This window comes from Gallus gallus, chromosome 27, assembly GCF_016699485.2.
Source record: "Gallus gallus isolate bGalGal1 chromosome 27, bGalGal1.mat.broiler.GRCg7b, whole genome shotgun sequence".
Classification (NCBI taxonomy): domain Eukaryota; kingdom Metazoa; phylum Chordata; class Aves; order Galliformes; family Phasianidae; genus Gallus; species Gallus gallus.
The window spans coordinates 4,630,861-4,645,375 of NC_052558.1; the positions used below are offsets into that span (position 1 = coordinate 4,630,861).

The 14,515-nt window shown below is 64.4% G+C and overlaps 2 protein-coding genes across 2 annotated transcripts; both read left to right on the top strand.

Annotated features, from left to right (window-relative positions):
- The first annotated feature begins 9,562 nt into the window (after positions 1 to 9,562).
- EIF1 (eukaryotic translation initiation factor 1) lies at positions 9,563 to 11,376 on the top strand. Its single transcript, NM_001167735.2, has 4 exons — positions 9,563 to 9,716; positions 9,936 to 10,099; positions 10,213 to 10,314; positions 10,598 to 11,376. Exons 1-4 carry the CDS (start codon positions 9,686 to 9,688, stop codon positions 10,640 to 10,642), a joined length of 342 nt encoding a protein of 113 aa, NP_001161207.1. The 5' UTR covers positions 9,563 to 9,685; the 3' UTR covers positions 10,643 to 11,376.
- Positions 11,377 to 13,821: 2,445 nt separating this feature from the next.
- LOC396365 (preprogastrin) lies at positions 13,822 to 14,470 on the top strand. The gene is given in 3 exon segments (NM_205400.1): positions 13,822 to 13,876; positions 14,010 to 14,204; positions 14,282 to 14,470. Coding segments are annotated over 2 exon segments (318 nt in total). The 5' UTR covers positions 13,822 to 13,876; positions 14,010 to 14,011; the 3' UTR covers positions 14,407 to 14,470.
- The last annotated feature ends 45 nt before the right edge of the window (positions 14,471 to 14,515 follow it).

Here is a 14,515-nt window from a genome sequence, read left to right on the forward strand (position 1 = left end):
GAGTGCTGAGGGCTGCCGTGAAAGGCCGGGGTCAGCGTGCTGCGCTTGCCTCAGACAATAGCACTTAATTGAGCTTTTAATGTAATGAATGAGAGCTAATTAGGAATCATTGTGTTTCCCCCGTGGGCCAGCTTCGCCTAAGTGCAATTCACGGCACTTCACAGCTCTGTAGGAAGAGCTGAAGGACGCGGCGCTGGGAGGGCTGCGTGGAAGGGACGGGCTGTGCCCCGCTGGCAGCTCCGCTCCGTAGGGCCGAGCAGCACCAGGATGGGTAACAAATACATCAAGGCGTGGAGTGAAGTGCACTGCCTTTCTTTTTATCTCGGCTGCTGATTCTTTATCATCTTCCAGGACATGTCCTGACAGCCCCCACACAGTATCTGGAAAAAAGCATTCTTAGGTTTGTTACCATGAAAGGAATCTTTATGGTGAGTGTGCAATGGAAACTCTCTCCTGGGCAGACCCGGGGCGTTCAGCCGGCAGGCAGAGCTGGGAGAGGGGCGTTGGCAGTGAGAGATGGGATGTGGGCGATGGGCAGCGAGTGATGCTCGAGGCCAACCAGCTGTTCCCTGCTCCCAGCGTGCTGACAGCAGGATGGAGCAGTTATAGGAGCAGTGGGACCAGCAGGGCGAGGGGCTGATGGGAGGGGAGCTCACGGGGATGACTTTTAGGGAGGAAGTCTGTCGTATGAGGGCGGTGAGGCACAGAGAAGCTGTGGGTGTCCTGGAGGTGCTCAGGACCGGGCTGGATGGGGCCCTGGGCAGCCTGCTGTGTTCCATTGGTGCCCCCGAAGGCGCTGCGGTGTCGTCCCCGCCCCGCTCAGCAACTCGAGGCAGCAGCCGCGCACAGAGCATCCCAGGGCCGGGGATTCCCTGGTGCAGAGCCCAGAGCTCTTCCTGGGATTTCCTTCGGGCTGCACTCAGGGGCACGGCCAGGGCTTGGCAAGGGAGAGGCAGAACGACAAACAGAGCTTATGTTACCCCAGACAAGCTCTTGTGTCTGAGAAGAGCCAAACTCTCAAGCTATCGCGAAGTGTTTCAGCTGTCTCCACAGCAATCCCCAACCTTCGGAATTTCCCACATCATTTGTTCAGCATCTGTCTTCCAGATAGCGAGCGGCTCTTGCATTTCCTCACCCTCGTCTTGGCAGTGCGCAAACGCGATCACGCCCCGTCTGCTCACCGCTCTCACCCCGGCACACAGCGCGGAGTTGCGCGCATTCTCTCCCACGGTGACCGCGGGCCGAGAGCGGCGGCGGCCGCTTTCACTCTGCCCACAGCGCTGCGCTCGGGCGGCTGTGAGCGCTGAGCCGCGCTCTGCGAACCGGACGGGTGCGAGCGATGGCAGCGCTCCCTGCGGGCACTGCGCTCCCGGGGCTCTCGCCAGGGAAGCCCCAATCCTCGGTGGGCGCTGGCTGTGATCCCGGCCCCTCGGAGGGGGCTGTGGCCGTACGCTCCGACCCGTCACCCCCCGCCCCGCTGCCGCTCGGCGCCGCCGGCCCCCCGCTATCCGCGGGCTCTGGGTTGCCTCCAGCCCGCCGGCGCAGCGCACGCCTCGCAGCACTTAATGGTTTTCTGTGCGGCGTTCAAAGCGAAGGGCCGCGGGCGGCTGTCTGGCACAGGGCTGGGATCTGCCCGGGCCCGGCACCGCGCTTGGCACTGTGCTCCTCTCGCCTGGAGCGCGGCCGATCCTCCCGATAAGCAACAGTAATTATCAGCCTCTTCTTCGCATCAGCTCTTTCCCCGTTGTTTTTTTTTTTCATTATTATTTATTTGATTTTTTTTAATCCCAATATCTGCGCTCAGCCACTGCAGGGAAGCGAACCCTCGGGGTAACCCCTCAGCCCGGCACCCCCAGCCGTGCTGCCGGCCCGGCGCTGCCCTGGGAGCCCCCGGCGGCGGTGGCAGCGGTGTCCCCGGGCGGGGTGGCACACGGAGCGGGGCAGTGCGGGGAGAGATGCGCTGGGGCTCCGGGACGCGCTGGGACGGGGTCGGGCCCTCCTGCAGGGACCCGCTGGGACCCCACGGATCCGCACGGACCCCTGAGCCCAACAGGGACGCGCTGATGAGCGATCCCGAACCCCGCGGGGACGCGCCGGGCGCTGCCGGAGGCACAAACGCTGCCCACGGGCGCCCTCCGCTGGTGGCGGAGCGGGACGGGAACGGGGCGGGGTGCGGCGGGGCGGGGTGGGACGGCAGCGGCTGCGAGGAGCGGCGCGGGGGGGCGCGGGGTGCAGTAGCGTGCGCTGGGATACACGGGGTGGTCTGGAGCTCAGCGGGGTGCGGTGCGGGCAGGGCCGTGCGGGGGTACTGCAGTGCGGGAAGCCGTTCCCTGCCTGCAGCCCACAAGTGCTCGTGGTGCGGGCGCGCTGCGTGCAGGGCCTGCAGACGGCACCCCGCAGGCGTAGGGCGCGGAGCCCCGCACGCAGCTCGGTGCTGCTCCAGGTCGGGCTCCGCGTCCCGGAGCGGGGGCTGCGCCGGTGCGTGGCTGACAGAGCCGAGCCCTTCTCGGGCGGAGGGGGGAGGGGACGGCACGCACACGTGTGAGCGGTGCACATGTATGTGCAAGAATGTGCGCGCACGTCTGCGGGTAACTCTGAGTCACTGCGGTGGACGGCACCAGCAGCCGCTCCGCTCGGAAGCGGCCATGCAGCCCCTGCTGTGACGCGTGGCTCCGCGCTGCTGCGGGACGTGCGGTTCTGTAGCTGCGCCTCTGCTCTGCCACAGCCCCCGACCCGCCCCAGCCCCTCCCTCTGGGGTGCCCCACTGCCGACCCCGCTGTGCTCCCTGCCAGGCCCGAGGCCGCCCGGCGCACCGCCGTATGGCCGCACAGCCCCCCGTGGCGGGCCGAACGCCGGCCGCAGCGCAGCGCTGAGAGGCAGTTGGGCACGGGTTGGCTCAGGGCTGTCCGAAACACGGCCGGGTGACACCGTCCGGGGCTGCGTCTGCAGAGCCGGCTGGGAGAGGGATGCTTAGGGGGTGCTGGAGGGGTGCGAGGGCTACTGCGCAGCCCGAGCCGTCTGCAGAGCCGGGGAGCAGCATTCCCTCTGCCCGGTGACACCGGCTCTGTCTCTGGGGACAGAGCCGGGCTCGGTGCCCGAGGGGCGGGCAGCACGGGGTACTCGGCCCCACGGGGTGAGCGGCTGTGGGACGCGGGGCTCTACCCTGCAGTGGGGTGCAGCCCCGGCACTCGGCGCGTTCCCATTCACGCCGCGTGTCCCCACCCGCCCCGCGGCCCCGTGAGTCACCGCGTTGCGTTCCTGGGGCAGGAGGGGACGGGTCGGTGCGTCACCCGCTCGCTCCCACGCCCGCGGCTGGGGCTCGGCTCCACGCTGCAACTCGCCCGGCAGTAATTACTGAGGACTTCAGAGGGTTTGCATTCCTTTCGGCCCACGCCTATGAAACAGCTTTCACCATCAGCCAGAGCCTGAGAAACAGCTCTCTGCCCGCGCTGCTGTGCCCAGGGAGCTCGGTGGGCAGAGGGACCCCTTTGGCCCCGGCTCGGGCTCACCCGCACTGCAGGCACAACCAGCCCAGCGCTGCTGCCCGGGGGTCCCACAGCTCCGGGGGGGCTCACGCCTGCCCTGTCCCTGTGCAGTGCCAAGCAGGCCCATACACCGGCACAGCTGGGCTCTGAGCAGCCAAACCCACAGGCTCACAGCGTGTGGGTCTCAGTGACACAGAGCTGGGGGCTTCACACTGGTGTCCCCAGGAGATCAGAGCCTCACGAGTGGCTGTGTTGGGCCAAGGAGGTACTTCAGCCCTTGCTTTGTTTGGCACACGTGGCTAGGGTGGGAGGCCTGTGGCCACCCACACAGGCCTGTGGGTGGGAGAGGGAGAGGTGGGATGTGCTGAGGGGTCAGAAACCAGCAGAGTGTCAGCATTCCCCCCATTGTACACAGGGCAGGACTCACTGAGCGCCATCAGACATGTCGGCCCTCCTGGTGCTAAACCAGAAGAGAAGGTTCTGCGTCTCTCCTGTCCCCTGCGCCTCACCATGTCCCTGTGACCCTGGGGAGCTGTGGGCAGCCCTGGTCCAGCTTCACTGCACGGCTCCACTGACCTCCAGCCATCGCCATGCTTCCCACCCTGTGCTGGGGACACGGCGTTGGGGTCACCATGGCACTGCCATCCTGGCCAGCATGTGCCACAGCACTGAGCAGTAGCAAAAGCTGCTGCAGGAATGTGAGCTTCACTGCAGTGAGGCCGTGCACCCAGCGGCAGTCCCCGGCCCATCTGTGAGCCCTGGGATGTGGTTGACAGCAGCCAGGCCAGCACAGCCTGGCACAGCCCGGCAGTGAGCCCACCTTCTGCAGCTCAGGGCAGGAGCTGGGCGCTGCATCCGCAGCCTGGAGCGCAACCATGGCCGTGCTGCAGCCACGCATGGCACGCGGTTCCCACACCCGGTGCTGCTCCACACTCAGACCACAGCTCCATGCCTGCATCCCTCCCCACCTCCTCTGCTGTGAGAGGGACCCCAGATGGCATTCGGGACATCCGCGGGGGCTCTGCAGGATGCAAGGGGGGACCACCTTGGCCTCCAGCACCTCCCGGGAGCTGCTGGGAATGTGGCACCAGCGCCCGGCCCGGCCCGGCTGTTTTGCAATCGGAGGCGCAGGCGGTTCCCGGCACACCCGGCTCCTGCGGGGCGGCGGCGCTGACACTGATGGGAACGCGCCGGGGGGGCCCCCACCTCTCTGCTCCCCGCCTGGCGCTGGGCATGCCATGGCAGGGCACGGCCATGGCCCCAAAATGGCTGCCAGGTGAGTGCAGCTGGAGCCCCCCCAGCACAGCCCTGGGGGTCTGCTGTGCAGCCCCTGCCCATGGGGTGCGTGGCAATGGGCTCAGCATGGAGCCCCAGCTTGAAGAGGCTCCCAGCGTGTGTTTGCTGCTGCTCCTCATTAGGCTGCAGCCAGGGTCTGAAAAGCAAAGGTTGAGATCCACATGGAGCCTGTCCTGGAGCAGGGTGATGCAGAGCACAGACCTGGGCAGGGTCGGCACGCTGTGGTGCTTCTGGCTGTGGGGAGCAGCCGACCTCAGCCCCATGGGTTTCACCCAAACCCGCTGCCAGCCCAGGGGGGTCCCGGTGAGCGTGGGGCTGAGACTGCGGTGGAAAGGCAGCAGCTTTGTCTTGGTGTGGCTGTCCGGGGCAGCCTGGAGCATGTTGGCCGCTGGGAGAGCTGTGCCCATGTCTGCCCGTGCAGCTCAGGGTGACAGCAATCTCCATGTGGGGTTTGGGGTTTGGGGTCTGATGCAGGCACCAACTTGAGTGCCAGCAGAAGGGCAGCAGCAGATCTGGGGCCTGCAGGGGTGGCAGCGTCCTGCAGGCAGACGGGCGCTTTGCTCACGGACTTCTCCCAGCCAAAAGCAGGGACAGAGGCCGGGCTGTGGCCAACCTTGACACAGCCCACGTTAGTTCCCCATTCCCCTTCCAGGCCGACACACACTGCTGGTTGAGATAAGGGCCCTGTGGGGCGGGCAGAGCACACGGCTGCCACTGTGCCCCTGAGCCCGGAGCACACAAGGGACAGCCGCGGGACGTGGCAGCACGGGGACCACGCTGTCCCCGCGGAGGGGCGCGGGCAGCTCGCGGCGCTGCGTGCCGCTCCCGTCGGCCGGGCGGGGCGGTGGCTGCGTTGTGTAAGCGGCCGATCCCCGCGGCGCCGGGCTGTGCCCGGACACGGCTGTGCGGAAGGCGCTGGCGGACGGCCCGTGTTTGGCCCTCGGGGAGTTGCTGCGTGTAGGCAGCGCCGAGCAGGGAGCGGCGCAGGGCTGGGGCGAGCGTTCCTGCACACGCCTCGTGGGTTTTGCCTCGTAAGGGAAACGCGAAGTGGGGCAAAGCGGGTGCTGAGCAAGGGCTTCGGCTGCCTTGTCCCGTCCCTCAGCTCAGTCAGCAGAGCGGGGCTGTGGCACTCTGCCTGGCACTGCCACCTCTGCTGCTGCCATCGCAGCTGCACTCACTCAGAGCAGCCCCGGTCCCCCCTCCCCAGCTCAGCAGCCCAGCACCTCACTCCCATTTAACTCTGTGATCGTTGAGGTCCCTTCTGATCCGAGCCGTTCTGTGACGGTGCAGAGCACAGCGCTGTGCTGGCTGTGGAGCAGCTCCTGGCTGAAAGGGGCTCTGCCACACCATGGGCCTCACTGTCCTGCCCACAGCACTGGAAATACGCCGTGAGTGGGTGCCCAGGACAGGGCCCAGACCCAGCTGTTGTATGGCACCAACCTCCCAGGGCTGGGAGCTGCCCAGGGCTGGGCCCAGCTCACGTTTCCCCATGACCTCTCCCTGGCATGCAGTGGGGAGCAATGTGCTCCCAGCCCCACTGTCTCTACTCCCCAGGAGACGTGCTACAGCCCCACTGCCCCCCATGTCCCAGTATGTTCATCTGCCTCAGCCCCAGCCCTGCTGCACCCCACTGGGATCTGGCTGTGCCGATCTGGCCCTGGCAGCTCAGCCCCTTCTCACAGCACCTCTTTACCATCCTTCAGCCACAGCGTGACCCCACTGTGTGAGCAGTGGGACAGCAGGCACACCTGGCAGCGGCGCCTTTGCTGACATGTGGGAAAGGGGCCGAGAGCTGCTGAGCACAGCAGTCCCCGATGCGCTGGTATGGCTCTGAGTCAGCCCTGTGCCTGTCAGGAGACTGAGCATGAGAACCTGCCCGGCCCCCTGTCCTGCTCCCTGAGCTGCCTTAATGCCATATCTCAGCCTCTCCACAGCAGAAGAGCCTTTGGCCTCACTCCCCGTCACTGAGTGAGGAGGGGGCATCCCCAGAGGCGGTTCATGCAGGGGGATCACCGTGCCCCAAAGCAGCAGCTCTGCTACACAGCGGAGCTGCACAGGGCAGACAGGGACAACGTGGGGCATGGTGGGGGAGATCTCCCCACCTCCCCACCCCAATCCCTGCTCCCTGCTGTGAGTTTGGGCTGCTCCGCTGCTCCTGGCTGCTGCTGAGTGCCTGGGTGAGGGCTCCCAGCACAACCCTGCTCAGCACCGTCCTATGATGTGAGCGATGTGTGTAGGGATATGAACCTCAGCCAGGGGGATGTGAACCATCCTGCTGCAGGACAGCCCCAAGGAGCAATGCAGGGCGTGGCCGGGGTGGAAAGGGATTTGATCTTTTCTGCAGCAAACCCACAGCATGCTGCAGCCCCAAATGCAGGCAAGGGGACAAATGCACGATGCACAGTACGAGCACAGTCCCTTGGTCTGGAGCTGCCACCCCACCCCATGCCACGGCCACGGCCACGGCCACATGTCCCTGCCCGAGGAGGAGCTGCACAGCCCCCATTGCTGCAGGGACTGCCAGGCAGCAGAGAGCGGAGCTTGTTCCTGCTTGCAGCGCAGCAGCGCTCCCAGAGAGCCCCGTGCTCAGAGCTCTCCTGGCACCTCGTGGAGAGCGGAGGTTTCACAGCCGGGGGTGGCGAAGGCTGAGCACGGGAGGAAGGGCCGCAGCCCGGGGCAGGGCAGGACGCCGGGGTGCAGAGCGTGCCCTCAGCCCCATGCAGCGGGCTGAGCACACCCTGCGGGACACCGTAACAGCACCACGGCGAAGTGCTGCAGAGGGTCACTGGGGGAGGACGGAGCTGAAGGTGCCCACAGCTGCTTCCTGCAGCACACGGCGGGATGGCACCGGGACGCGTTGCTGTGCGTGGGGACGGAGCGCCGGGAGTTCCCCTTCACACAAACCCGTTACAGTGCCTCCATCCCAGCAGCACACAGCGCACCGTTGTGTTTCACGGCAGTCGGGCGGGCACAGATCAGCACAATCGCTCCGTGTTGTTGCAGGGTTTGCCACCTTTGGGACGGGCATTCCCAGCAGTGGCCCCGTGCAGAAGGGACGGTGACCGGGATTCCCTGCACGGCCTTTGCCCCACGGCACTGTGCTCACCGCTGCCGTGCTGCGGTGCGATCCAGGAGCACATTTACCGCTGGTGCTGATGGGATCAAACAGCGTACACCAGAAATGCGGCTCCTCCCGAATCCAGCTCCATGCGGTCACACGGAGGCCGCAGGATGTCGGAGGAGAAAAGCTGGTTTCTAGGAACGGCGCAGCCGCTGCAGAACCGCCGTGCGGGCGGACGGAGCAGCATTGCCACCTCGTGGGCAGCGCGGGGCCCGCAGCTCTGTGCTCTGATGGAGCCCTGGCGATAAAAGCGCTCCGTTGGCAGCGCTCTGCCCGTCGCGCACATCGAACTGCGCCGACATCGCCCGATTCCCCCTCCGCGGTCCGGACGGGGCGGTTCGTGGCTGCGGGAGACGGCCGGGAGAGGGAAAACCGAGCAGAAATGGAGGGCTGAGAAGCGCTGTCTGCGGGTCACGGCGGGTGTGGAGCAAATTCACATTTTAATGACAACTTTAGCACGTAACGACACGGAAAAGCGACAGATGCTTTAGAAACACCAGAGAGGTGCCGAAGCACAGCCAAGCGAGCGATCCCTTCTACCCGGCACGAGGTAATGAACGGGGTGTCTCAATCGAAGCCCCACGGACGACGCGTCCCCACCGTGCGACGGCTGCCACGGCCGCAGAGGGCCGCAGAGGGCGGCGCATCCCGGCGCCAATCATCCCTCAAATCCACGGCACCGCTTCGGGGCTCGGACGGCCGCAGAGCGGCGCTCGCCGTGTGCTGAGCAGCGCAGCTCCGTTCCGTCCCCGCGCCCGGAGGCGTTTAAGCTCCATACGGACCTCACGGCTTCGGGCCGCATCCCCACGCGGGGGATCTCGTGCTCGGCGTCCGCGCCTCGGAGCATTTTGAGCACATCTCGGAGCCGAACGCGGCGCTCAGCCCTGCGAGGAGCGCTCTGTGAGGGGCCGCGCCGCACTGCGGACAGCCGCGCAGCCGCAGCCGATCGCGGCCGCTCGGAGCTCAGAGCCGCGGCCCGACCGCGCAGTGCGACCCCCGAAGCCGCGCGAAGCGCGACCGCCGCGGGGAACGTTCGGCCCCGTTTCCACCCCCGGCGGCGCGGCCGGGCTCACCCCGCTGCTCCCGGGGCTGCTCCGCCGCCAGCACGGCCTGCGGGCCTCCGCCGACCGCCGGGGATGGGGGCCGTGGGTCCCCCCGGGCCGGGACCTCACAGAGCCGTCCGCACCGCCACAGCGCGGGGGGAGCGGCCCGGGGGGGGGCTCCGCAGCGTCAGACCCCGACGTGGGGCCCTCGCGGGGCGGGGAGGGGGCCGGGAGGGCTGCGGCCGTCGCGGGGAGCGGACGGCACGCGGCGGGAGGGCCCCGCACACGGGAGGACAGCGCCGCGCCGTGCGGAGCCGTTGGGGCCGCCGGGGGCAGCGCGGCCGCAGCACAGCGGGACCCCCCCGCGCCCCGCGAGGCGCCACCGCACTGCGCATGCGCCACCCCGCGTGCCGCCGCACCCCCCTCCCCCCGCACGGCCTCGAACTGCGCATGCGTACGGCTCCCGTCGCGCCAGGCGGGGCGTGGCCGCGTTCGGCCGTACGTCGTGACGCCCCCGAGGGGCGGCCAATCGCCGCGCTCGTTTCCCGTGCGTGCTGACGTCACACGGAGATGGTATATAAACGGGCGGTGCCGGTCCCGCCCCCGTGACAGCGTCCGCAGCCGCCGCCGCGAGAGCATCCTCCGTCTCAGCCGCTCGCGCCGCCGCCACCACCCGCCGCGCCGCCGCCTCCGCCGCCGCCCGCCGCCGCCGCCTCGCCGAGGGAAGGGAAGCGTATCGTATGTCCGCTATCCAGAACCTCCAACCCTTCGGTGAGGCCTTTGTGCGGCGCGGGGCCGGGCCGGGCCCAGCGGCCCCTCCCTGCGGCGGCCCCGCCCCGTGGCGCAGCTGCGCTCCGGGGCCGCGTTGCGTCAGCCGCGGGGGGGGGGCGGGGAGGCGGGGAGGGGGCGGGGCTGGAGGGTGACGGGCGGGCGGGAGGGCCAATGGGAGCGCGGCGGGGCGGGGCCGGCGCTGACGGTCTCTCTCCGCAGACCCCTTTGCTGATGCAAGTAAGGGTGATGACCTGCTTCCTGCCGGCACTGAGGACTACATCCATATAAGGATCCAGCAGCGGAACGGCAGGAAGACCCTCACCACTGTCCAGGGCATCGCGGATGATTACGATAAAAAGAAACTGGTGAAGGCGTTCAAGAAGGTGGGCTGTGGGCGCTGTGTGGGGCCGGGGGGGCAGCGGCACACGGGGGGCTGTGGGGCCGGGGTAGCAGTCCCAGGTTTTGTCGTCCTGAGGGGTCCTTCTTCCTTCCCCAGAAATTTGCCTGCAATGGTACTGTGATCGAGCACCCTGAGTATGGAGAAGTGATTCAGCTGCAGGGCGACCAACGCAAGAACATCTGCCAGTTCCTCGTCGAGGTATGGCTCCACTGCTGAGCTGGGGGCGAGCGCTGTAATAGCGGGGCAGAACCTGACTGTGTGCAAAAGAGCAGAGGAGGGAGGAGGCTGCTCCTGTGCTCACTGAGGTATTTGCTGGAGGAATGCGTCGTACTGTGAGGTTCTGCAGTTGCAGTCTTGTTTTCAATGTGTGCTTTAGGGCGAAGCAGGGATTTGATGGTTCTGCAGTGCAGACTGCGTATGGGTGCTCACAGAGGTGTGTGTGTGGTGTGAGGTGCTATAAAGTGCATTTCTTTTCTTGCAGATTGGACTGGCCAAAGACGACCAGCTGAAAGTCCATGGGTTTTAAGTGCCCATGGGCCACTGAAGCTTTATGCAAGAAGATTTCCTTACAATGAGATTCCCATCTGTCCCTTGTCATAAGTTTAAAACCAGTCGGTTTGTGTAATGTAACATTCTTGGGTCCACTGTTCAGTCTGGACTGTAATTCAGTGATGTAATAAACTGACAAGAGCCCATGCTATCTCGTCTTGCTGTCCCTCATTTAACAGAGGTAACTCAGGCGTTTGGCTTCAGGCTGGACAACGCCACAGGTGCCTGGCTGCTCCCCGCTGAGCCCAGGGACTGCCCCCACCTCCCCCCCTGTGGCCCTCTTGTTTCCGTGGGCAGTGACCATGGTGGCCCTGCAGCAACGGGCTGAGCTGTGACACAGCCAGGGCAGACAGGACCCTCTCTGTAGGCTGTGTCATTCCCGCTGGTAGAGTGATCTGGGGCAGCTGAGCAAGAGGAGTGACTTTTAGGCTGGATGTCTGCAATCCTGGCCTGGCAGGTACTGATGTCACGCAAGCCCAAAGATTGTGGGCTGCTGTACCTGAAGGAACCATCACCCTGGGTTAAACTTCTGACAAGGGATCAATTTTGGACTAATGTAACAAGTATCATTGTAAATAGAGCTGCAGAGCTTACATGTTACTAGCAACTGCTGCCTAATGCCCTGTGAAGAAACAGATCTTTTGTTTCATTTTTAATGTTTTATGTAATGTATTTAAAGTCTTATTTAAATAAAAATGGTTTTGAAAAGTATTGGCTTGGTGGATTCAGTTGCTCTTTGAAGCCAAAGTGCTTTGTTTTGGTGAGCAGTGGCATTGTCCCTCTGTAGGGCACAGCACTGTAGGAGCTGAAGCCCATGTGCTGCATGGAGCTGCTCTGCTGTGCAGCTGTGAGCACTGTGCTCAGTGTAGTGCGACCCAGCATAGGAAGGGGAACACAGAGCAACTTTGGTGCTGCACTTCCTCATCCCTGGCCAAAGTTGAAGTAAACAGCATGAGTGGACGTTGAGTCACTCTCTTGCTGGGTTGGACTGTGCTAACCCTTGCACCAGGTCTTGCTGCTTGCCCGTAAGTGTGGTTTGTGGTCAGTGCTGCTTCTGGCCAGGAGCTGTGATGCTGCTGCAGGGAGGGTTCTGTCCCCGCATCCAGGCACTGTTGCAGGCCGGGCTGTGGCTGGGGGGCCACTGAACAAGCAGGAGTGGAACAGTTTTCAACAGGCCTGGAGATGTGGAGAGCAGGAAGTCCGTGCACTTCCCTCAGCAGCGCTGCAGGCCGCTCTGTCCCAATGTGTGCAGCAGTGGGACCACTGGGAGCTGCTCCGGGGAGCTGCCCTCAAAAAGCGTGCTCTGTTCATCTGCTTGCTGCTGTGGAAAGCTCTGACTTTCAGCCTGGTTTTCCATACAGTCAGCTCACCTTGCTGCCCTGTACTTCCCTGTGAGACCTTGCTCCCGGAAAGCAGTTTGCTGCAGTAACTCCCACCCATCAGCACAGGCACAGCATGCCAGCCCTGCCCAGGGCTCCTGCCTGCACTGAGGGACATTGTATGATCCCTGTGTCAGGAAGGTAAAGAAAACAGCCCCACTTCCTCTGCACGCACAGCTGGGGCTGGAGGAGCCGAGCACTGCCTGCTGCAGGGTTTGGGCTGAGTGGCAGGAAGTGTGGCAGACAGATGGTCGTGTGCCTGGATGGACTGCTACAGGGATGGACAGGCAGTTCTGTGGATGGACGGATGGTTACAGGGACGGACAGGCAGTTCCAGGAAGGACGGACATTTACCTGCTGGCTGTGAGGTGTCCGTGCTGTCCCCGCTCCCATGGCTGTGTTGCAGTGTTCCGATGGCACAGTGATGGCCCCGCTGCCCTGTGGGCACTGCAGTCCCACATCACAGCCCCACAGATCGAGGCCTGCAGGGAGCAGCCGCTGTGCGCCCGTCACAGCACGGCTCATTTGGCCCAGATTGAGCCATTAAGAGCCTGAAATGACGAAACAATTTGTTTGTTCTCTGTAAAAATCGCTCCAAAGAGGGAACCATCGATCTCTGCGGGCAGCGGAGGAGCGGGGCACGCTGCCTCCTGCCCATCCAAAGCCCATTTGTTTGGGGTTTATCTGAGGAATGGTGCCCTTTGCAAACACAGCCTGGGCTGGGCAGATGTCAGCGCGTCACTGCTGCATCCTCTACCGAAGGGATGGGGCAGATGTTCCCAAACACTGCGGGATGAGGGTCAATACAAGAGGAACTGTGGCTCTGTGAGATAACAGCAGCCTCAGTGCTGCTCCTCTGAGCACAGAGAGGGGGGTGAGCCGCCCCGGGAGCACCGCAGTGTGGGGGTGGTACAGAGAGAGGTACAACTCTGTGCCTATGTGTAATACAGCTCTGCTTCATAGCCCTGTGCAGCCGTACGCTCATTCTCTGTGGCTGTACAGTTCGGCTGTGCCTTTCTGTGAACCTTCAAAGATGGACACAGCACCCCGTGCAGCTGAGCCATCCTCACACCCCCTTCTATGCAGCACTGTCTGTCTCTTCAGAAACACTGTGCATGTGCATCTGTGTCTGCTGGGGGTGTGTAGGCACATATACAGGCAACAAAGTACATCCATCTGTGCATAGATACATATAGACTTACATCTGTGTATATAGACGTACACTTACATATGTATATACATAATATACATTATCTGTGTACCTACATCTCTGCCTCTATATGACTGTGTAAGTGTATACATGCATGTACACAGTCCACACACACGTTTGTGTCCAGCATCACAGCGTGTTTTATGTTGGATGGGGCCCAGCAGCTGCTGCAGCCTCCAGGTGCCCCATGGACCCCCTGCCCCCATGTCCTGGTGTGGGGCACAGAGCTGTGTTCTGCTGTGGGGTGGCTCAGAACAGAGTCAGTGTGTGTGTAAAGAGATGTGTGTATATATGTATGTATACCTACGTACACACGCATGTGTATGGATGGGTGTGTATGGATATATGTGTGCACAGATGTGCGTATATGGATATGGGCACCTATGGATAGATATGTGTATGCATGTATGTGTGCGTGCATATCCATGGATGCACGTGTCTGCGTGTGCGTGGCTGCATGTATGTGTGTGTGGGCGGACGTGTGCGTCCATCCCCGCGTACCTCCGCGCCCCGAACACCGCAGCAGTCGGAGCCGCCCCGGGGCGGAGCGCAGCGCGGGCGCCTTCAAAAGTGCGGACGGAGCGCAGGGAGAGGTGCGGAGCCCCCGGAGCAGCAGCGTGAGGTGAGGAGGGACGTGGGGGGGGGATGTGGGGAACACCTGGGAGGGGTGGACGGGCGCTGGCGTTTAGCACATCGCTGCCCATCCCTCGCTCCAGTTTGTGGGCTGCAGCCTCGCGCCCCCCTTCCCTCCGCAGCCATGAAGACGAAGGTGTTCCTCGGCCTCATCCTCAGCGCGGCGGTGACCGCCTGTCTGTGCCGGCCGGCAGCGAAGGCCCCGGGGGGCTCCCACCGCCCCACCTCCAGCCTGGCCCGGCGGGATTGGCCCGAGCCCCCGTCCCAGGAGCAGCAGCAGCGCTTCATCTCCCGCTTCCTGCCCCACGTCTTCGCAGGTACCGCAGCTCCCGGCTCTGCCCCGCGTCAGCCCCCGGTCCCGGGCGGCTCTGACCCTCTCCCTTCACCTCCGCAGAACTGAGCGACCGCAAAGGCTTCGTGCAGGGGAACGGGGCGGTAGAGGCCCTGCACGACCACTTCTACCCCGACTGGATGGACTTCGGTCGCCGGAGCACAGAGGATGCGGCCGATGCCGCGTAGCCCCGCGCAGCGCCCCGACCCTCTCAGCACATCTCTGGTCCCGCAATAAAGCTTTGGCACTCCCAGCTCTGCTGCTGCCGCGTCGCTGGGGGGAGCGGCTATGGGGGAG